This window comes from Haplochromis burtoni, unplaced genomic scaffold, assembly GCF_018398535.1.
Source record: "Haplochromis burtoni strain Fernald_Lab_line unplaced genomic scaffold, NCSU_Asbu1 Contig_13, whole genome shotgun sequence".
Lineage (NCBI taxonomy): Eukaryota > Metazoa > Chordata > Actinopteri > Cichliformes > Cichlidae > Haplochromis > Haplochromis burtoni.
The window spans coordinates 3,494,391-3,501,769 of record NW_024582374.1 but is presented as its reverse complement, the minus strand read 5'-3'; the positions used below and the strand labels follow the sequence as shown (position 1 = coordinate 3,501,769).

At 42.5% G+C, this 7,379-nt stretch overlaps 1 protein-coding gene and 1 non-coding gene across 2 annotated transcripts in view; both read right to left on the bottom strand.

Annotated features, from left to right (window-relative positions):
• LOC102297822 (elongation factor 2) overlaps positions 1-6,642 on the bottom strand; it is a 7,586-nt gene extending 944 nt beyond the window's left edge. The window contains exons 1-12 of the mRNA XM_005932415.2: positions 6,508-6,642; positions 5,131-5,345; positions 4,726-4,907; positions 4,127-4,338; positions 3,851-4,029; positions 3,466-3,571; positions 2,938-3,190; positions 2,599-2,794; positions 2,140-2,506; positions 1,661-2,014; positions 1,371-1,553; positions 680-812 (exon numbers count right to left, since the gene is read on the bottom strand). Of these exons, the coding sequence (XP_005932477.1) occupies positions 680-812; positions 1,371-1,553; positions 1,661-2,014; positions 2,140-2,506; positions 2,599-2,794; positions 2,938-3,190; positions 3,466-3,571; positions 3,851-4,029; positions 4,127-4,338; positions 4,726-4,907; positions 5,131-5,345; positions 6,508-6,510 (2,383 nt within the window). The 5' untranslated portion in view covers positions 6,511-6,642. The remainder of the gene's footprint in view (positions 1-679; positions 813-1,370; positions 1,554-1,660; positions 2,015-2,139; positions 2,507-2,598; positions 2,795-2,937; positions 3,191-3,465; positions 3,572-3,850; positions 4,030-4,126; positions 4,339-4,725; positions 4,908-5,130; positions 5,346-6,507) is intronic.
• Positions 3,268-3,335, bottom strand: LOC121813454. The gene has a single exon (XR_006053715.1). It is a non-coding gene; the product is annotated as a small nucleolar RNA SNORD37 (small nucleolar RNA).
• Positions 6,643-7,379: the final 737 nt, after the last annotated feature.

The following is a 7,379-nucleotide window of genomic DNA, read 5'->3' as shown; positions in this document are numbered from 1 at the left end:
GTTGAAATGATGTTAACGCCACAACACGGCAAGTCTCCGTTAACGAGCTACCGCAGATCGCCCCGTGTGTGGGGCTGGACGGTGTCAACACATTAAGGAGCTAACTGCGCTAACGCACTAGTTCCCACCAATGTAATTGAGATTTGCGTGGCACATCCAACATACTGTTTTACTTTTGTCCATGATGCGCTTACCATCAGGGTCATACATCACATGAAAACCAAAATAATTCCAAACGGCAGATCTGAATGAGGGTGGGGGAGGTTCAATTTGCCATGTTGCAAGGAGAGCTTAACTTGTGTCTCGCTAGCTTGCCCTGCGCTCAGTGAATCTGCGTTCGACTACTCCGCCTAGGCTGCACTGTCGAGCGCAGATCCCCTCAGCGCTCAACACAGACAGCATTGTCAGAGGGAAAGTTGATAACATAAATTAAAAATTTTGTGTTGTTCGATACATATGCGTACCGAACCGAAAGTACTGTATCGAACGGTTCAATATCGATACGAGTATTGTTGCACCCCTACTAAATATAACACAGCTTCATATTCGTTTTAAAATACAGAAAACAAGCAAACTTTCACCTGTTGGTAATTTTTGAACTTGGGATTGAAACCTGAACATAAATTAAGCTTAGATGATGATGATGCCGTTTGACTCTTTAGAACAAAAGAGGACTTACCAAATGACTCGTTGACAGGCAGGTAGGCCTTGATGACATACATAGGTGTTCCCATGACCCTGGATTCCTCGAACACATGACCACGCCTCCTGGTCAGCACACCGTAAATCCCACCCATTGCACCTTCAGGGCACTGTGGAGCAAACAGATGGTGAGTGGTGTTTAATGCTATTAAAGTGAGCTGCGATAATAATTCTACTAAATACTTGATAAGAGTAAAATCAGCGTTACTAAACTCCGTAGTGCATTGAAAGGTGTGGTAAACTCGTTCAACAAGATTTAGAATTAAAGAGATTTACAAGGTTTAGCTGGCAGCAACCGTCAGCCCTGCAACTCAACCATTTAAACTGTATTATTAGAGACTCTGCTTTAGTCAAAGTTGGGTACTTATTAAGCAATGAAATACTTCATCTCAGCTAATTTGATTCACTGAACCAGAATACCAAACTTTTTTTTAACCTTCTGGCTCCCTTTTAAACGTAGCAGTCTATCAAAGTGTTAACTGCACCAACACCGAAATCCAAGTATTCCGTACTTCACTTTTAATGACTTTAATAACTGTAGTATTTTTTTTATTTTTCTGTCCTGTACAATCCACCTATTGACACAAGCTTTGGATATAACTTTCCCTGTGCCATTTTCCACGAGCTACGAATTGGAAAGTAAAACATCACAGGGGAAAAACACTGACCTGGATCTCGACAAGGTAGACGGGCTCCATAATTCTGGGCTCAGCTGTGAGCTCACAAGCATACAGAGCTCTGCGGGCTGTGGGGATAATCTGGCCACCACCACGGTGAATAGCATCTGTATGCAGGGTCACATCATGGATGTCGAAGCGAATGGCACGCATGTTCTCTTCACAGAGGACACCCTGAAAACATTCAAACACCACTTTTAAACAAATATCCATGAATCACTGGATAGAACGTTTTTAAAATGCTTATATTACACTCAAGAGTATACTCTCAATGCTATTACCTCCTTGGCAGCCCACTGGAAACCAGCGACAACACTGTCCTTGATCTCATTGAGGTACTGCACTCCCTTGGTAACGTCCACCAGCAGGTTGGGGCCAGTTCCATCAGGACCGAAGCACCAGATTTTTCTGGCCTCGCCGACGTCCCATTCGTACTTGTCAGCAAGGTAACGGGCACGGCCCTTGAGCTCCTGACGAGAGGTAACGTCACCCTTCTCAATGTCTTCTGCCAGGCCTTCCTCGAAGGGACGGGCTTTCATGAACAGACGGTTGTGCTTGTTGGGTGACTTTGACAGACACATGATATCTGACTCTGCACTGACTGTCTCTCTGTAGGACACCACAGGATCAGATTTCTGGAAAAAAGTGTTAATGCACAAATGTTTAGAGGGACATATCAAAATAACGCCTAAATATCTCATCTGTCGTATAAACCTTAAGATTAAGTGCAGTGCTCTTTTACTTAAATTCAATATATTACTTTGATTGGAATGCAGGCATGATCCTCCTCCAGATCCTTCAGACAGATCTCCAAGTGCAGCTCTCCAGCTCCAGCAACAATGTGCTCTCCAGACTCCTCAATGATGCACTGCACCATAGGATCAGACTTTGACAGACGCTTCAAACCCTCCACCAGCTTAGGTAGGTCAGCGGGATTTTTGGCCTCCACAGCAACTCTGACAACGGGGCTGACACTGAACTTCATCACTCTCATGTTGTGTGCCTGGTCGTAGGTGGTGATGGTGCCTGTCTTGACGAGGAACTGGTCCACTCCAACCAGACCCACAATGTTACCACAAGGCACATCTTCAATGGGCTCAACGTAACGGCCCATCATCAGAATGGTCCTGGTAGAGAACAGAGCAGGACAAATCAGTTCTGGCCTACCTCCCTCACAAATTTATTGCCAATAATTAATTAAGAAGATGCTGAAACCAACCTCTGAATTGGCTTCAAGTAGAGGTCGTCCTTCTTGCCAGGGACGAAGTTTGGTCCCATGATGCGTACCTTCAGGCCAGTGGACACAGACCCAGAGAACACACGACCAAATGCATAGAAGCGACCCTTGTCACTGGTGGGGACCATCTTTGAGATGTACATCATCAGGGGAGCCTTGGGGTCGCAGTTCTTGATACCTAATGACCATTAACACGCAAAGCAATGTCAAGCTTAAAAATAATAATCCAACGACTAAAATTCTGGGTCATTTTAAGCAGGTGTTTCAAACAATGTCAACTGCTTGGTGCATGAGCAAATTTGAAATACATCAGCTGCATACCCATGGCAGCCTCGTCATCTCCAGGTCCTTCATAGAGGAGCTCACAACGGTACTTCTGGGCAGTGACAGGTGAAGGCAGGTGAATGGTGATCATTTGCAGAAGGGCTTCTCCAGCGGGCAGCCAGCGGCGCATGACAGCCTTCAGGAGAGGCTTGCCCTCCTTATCCTTGTCCTCATTATCCAACTTGATGTCCATCTTCTGGATTAGTTTGGCAGCTTCATCCTTTCTGAAGTTCATGATGGCATCAAACACCTAGAGGGAAACCATTTATATTAGTTCAGTGCAATTTATTATGAACATGCTAGGACGTTAATAAAGCATCTGCGCCTGCTCAGGCTTAAGGTTGTCATCACTGATTAGTCAGGTCAAAGTGAAGAATGTTTGAGTCATCACATGCAGGCATACAAGGCAACTTTTATTCTGACTAAGGCAGACTAACAAGTACATAAGGTCGGACCGCCAATGTTGCCATTTCTTCTTCCAGTTAACCCTTTTTAAATACTTAAACATTATCAAAGGTTTCATACCTTAAAGATGGGATCCAGAACAAGAGCACAGAAGGTGCGGGGGTACTTTTTGCCATCGGCTCCAATTGCGGACTTGACGAACTTTCCATTTGCCGTGTCATAGTACCTAGAAAAGAAAAAGTGTAATTAATCATTACAGATACACTAAAAACATTTATATAACAGAAGCCGCTGTTAATTTACTTTATTAAATTAGAATGTATAAAAGCAAAAAAAAAACCCCACCCTGTGCAATTTCCCATCATAACCTTATGCTCAGAATCACACTTTAAACTCTGCACAATTCCCTCTGAAATGGTCTCTTTAAGAGAGCCCCCATGCACTCAATCTGACATCTCGACAGCCCTCAACACTACAGCTGAGGTTCTATGTATTAGAAACGCACCTATCACCCCACAGCTTCTTCATCATGTCTTCCACCTTCTTGCAGCGCTCAACGGGTGTCATCTGGGCGTTGCCCTTGGCAGCAAACTTGGCTGCATACATCTCAGCAAACTGCTTGAGGGTGAAAGCCCAGCCATGGAGTCCGGAGCCAAAGCCAACGGTGCCGAGGACTGGATCAACCTTGAAAGTGAGACAACAGTATATCATCAACTGTGCTGAGTACTCAGACAAACAGACAAATCTTTGTTCCAATTAAAACGTTCAGACTGCTACGCACCATGATGTTACCCATAGGTCCATTTTCATCCTCGCCATAGGTGGAAATGATTACGTTGACAGACTCAACAATACGCTGGAAGGTCTGATAAAGGTCTTCAGGTTCAAGCTGCAGCTCCAGCAAGGCACGGTCCATCTTGTTCATCATCAGGACTGGCTTAATACGCTCGCCAATAGCCTGACGGAGCACAGTCTCAGTCTGCACACAGACGCCTAGTAGGGACACATAACACGACAACTAATTGAAGAGCATGTAAAGTTATAAATCTTATTTCAGATAAGCAAAAAAAGTATCAAGGACTGTGCTGGCACAAGTCTTCCTTTGGTGTGTGAGCATATTCTTAATGCATGGAAACAATTTACTCTCAGTTCTTTAGTCATGTTGACTGTAAACTTGTCCTGAAACCCAATGCCAATACTCATCTCTCCTAACCAATCTAAACACAAACACTAAAGCAGGTCACTATTAAATAGCTGGGCTACAGCTAAAAAAAAAATAAAATCTTGCAGTTCTACTACACCTAGTATCTTATTTTTTGTGGTCTTGGAACTGGCAGGTGAAAATGTTAAAAGCCCACAAATATTTGGTTTGGCTCTTACCAGACACGCAGTCCACCACAACCAGGGCTCCATCAGTGACACGGAGAGCAGCAGTCACTTCAGAGGAGAAGTCAACGTGCCCTGGTGAATCGATCAAGTTGATCAAGAAACCAGAGCCATCCTTGGACTGCTTAATGAAGGCAGTGTCATTTTCACTCAGCTCGTAGTACAGGGAGATAGCTCTGCAAGTTAAGACAAAACATTTAATTTTACTACAAATTCTGTGCTCAACATAGCCCAACATACCACATAATGACCAAATACTACAATACACTGTAAAGGGATTAAGAAAATTGAGCTCTATATGAAACTGATATGAGATTCTTTAATCCCAGCACATTTGTTGTCTTAAATTTAAAAATCTCACATCAATTAAAATGCAAAAAAAATAAATAAAATCCTTACGTTGACTTGATGGTAATGCAGCGCTCCTGCTCATCTTTGCGAGTGTCTGTGAAACGGGTCTCTCCAGCACGAGCTGAGGCAATGATGCCAGCCTTTGACACCAGGGAATCTGTCAAAGTTGACTTTCCATGGTCCACGTGCGCAATCACGGACATGTTACGGATGTTGGCCTTCTTGTCCATGATGGCACGGATCTGGTCTACGGTGAAGTTCACCTGAAGGGACAGAGTCAAGATTAGACCATTTAACACATGTCTGATTTTCTTGGCCCTAAGCTTTAAAATAAAAAAAATTAAGAAAGTGAGTTTAAAATACAATGTTGTGATTATTTTGATTCTCCTGTTAAGTGCAGATGAGGTTAAAGGCATCATTTGTGACACCAACTAATGTGGGACAAGATACTAAAGACGGGATAACGGTAAAAGTGCACCCCCTTTATGTCCGTCATTCTAAACAACAGGCTCTGTGGCTCACGCTTTGTGTAATTCTGCTTGGTATACATGGATCGTTCATTTGCTACATCTAACAATAACTGCGCCCTCAGCCCTGTAAAAATGTTGCTTACATAAGGTAAACTCAGCTGTGCTGCACTTCCACCCTGGGCGTTGGGTGTCCGCCATCATCAAAGATGACGTTACTGTTGTCTACGTTTGGCTTAAAAAAGTATCCAAGTCGTCTGCCCCGGGTTTTATCCCAATATCGATTTGAAACAATCATATTTAAAAAAGTATCACCTTACTTAAAAATACGTTGGCAAAAGGCTGTTAAAACACAAACACCCGGCATAACGTCGGCGTGAGCAGGCCACGTGTACAGACTTTGAATCCATGCTAAATGCTAACACTGACAGCGCCGACGTACCGGCAAATTATTCCTACAGATCAGAACGAGGTCAAGCTCACTTTTTAACCATTTGGCTTGACCCATTACGTTTTCAATTTTCAAAAGCCTACTCATATCTTGGTTCTGTGACATTTGTATGGCCATAAGTGACAATTTACTGGAACGACGGCTAACGATGCCGCAAAACGCAGTCGTTGTAAAGTTAGCTACATTAGCGGTTACAATTTATCATTTTAACCTTTAAAAGAGTCGGGAGATAAACGTTAATCCTTCCACGGAGGCACTAACGTAGGCAAATAGATATGTATGATTTAACAACATTTTCAAACTGCCTTTAGTCAGCCTTCGCGGGCCTTGCAGGCCACCGGCAGATAACAAAATGGTTGCCATTTTGATCAGAGCACAGACCACACACTATTATGCAAGTAACAATGCATCCTTACAATATTCACATACTCAACTTAATATTGACAGCGAGGAAAGCTTATGTGCCCAACAATTCATTACTCAGTTTAAAAAATAACAGCAACTCACCATTTTGACAGATGGTTTTGGATTCTCTTGGTGGAGAAAAGAGACAAGGAATTTTACACTGCCCACCTCACGAGGGCATAGGCAGGGAAGAGGGCGCTGACGTCAGAAAATAGCGCTTTATACTGCTTGCGTCAGTCACATGCGTCATCACGTAATGGTGCATTCGATAAGTTGAATCGGACACTCGAACTTTCGTTCCATGGACAAAATAAAGGAAAACGTGGCTTAATTTCCAGCTGCTTCCGGGTGCTTTCATGCGATTTATATGTTATCACGATAGTTTACACTTGGCGACAAAGGAAACACAGGACTGTCCAGTGTAACCATGCTCTAAACACAAACAAAAACACATCTAGAGATTTCGTCTTGTGGTGTAGCTCGATAACGGTAAAATATTTGCCTCTTTCACTAACAAGGTCAGCAGGAAAATAAAGTGAGTACCAGTCATACAAATACTAAATTTAGATATGTTAACAGGTAAAAATAAACAAATTAGGATAATCAACAATAAAAACAACACTGTTAAAAGTAAAAGTACCACAGGTCTCCAGTGTAGTCCTTACAATATGAAATACAACAGTGATAAAAATAAAGAAATAAAACATGAAGTTAGGTTAAAGAAATAATAAAGGGCAGCTATTGTGCAAAACAGCATCCCAAATGGCACTGGTAAAAAGTATACTCTAAAGACAGAGTTTTTAGAAATTATAGCTGAAGATAATCCTCTTAAAGGCAGAACAACATTTCCCAGAAAGGAGACAGTTAATACTATATCCTGTCTTTATCATTTTAACATAGAACATACTCTCGGTAAACTAATTTAAATGATGATTTATAATCTTTTGTCAATTATGGTTGATTGCCTTTGTGAA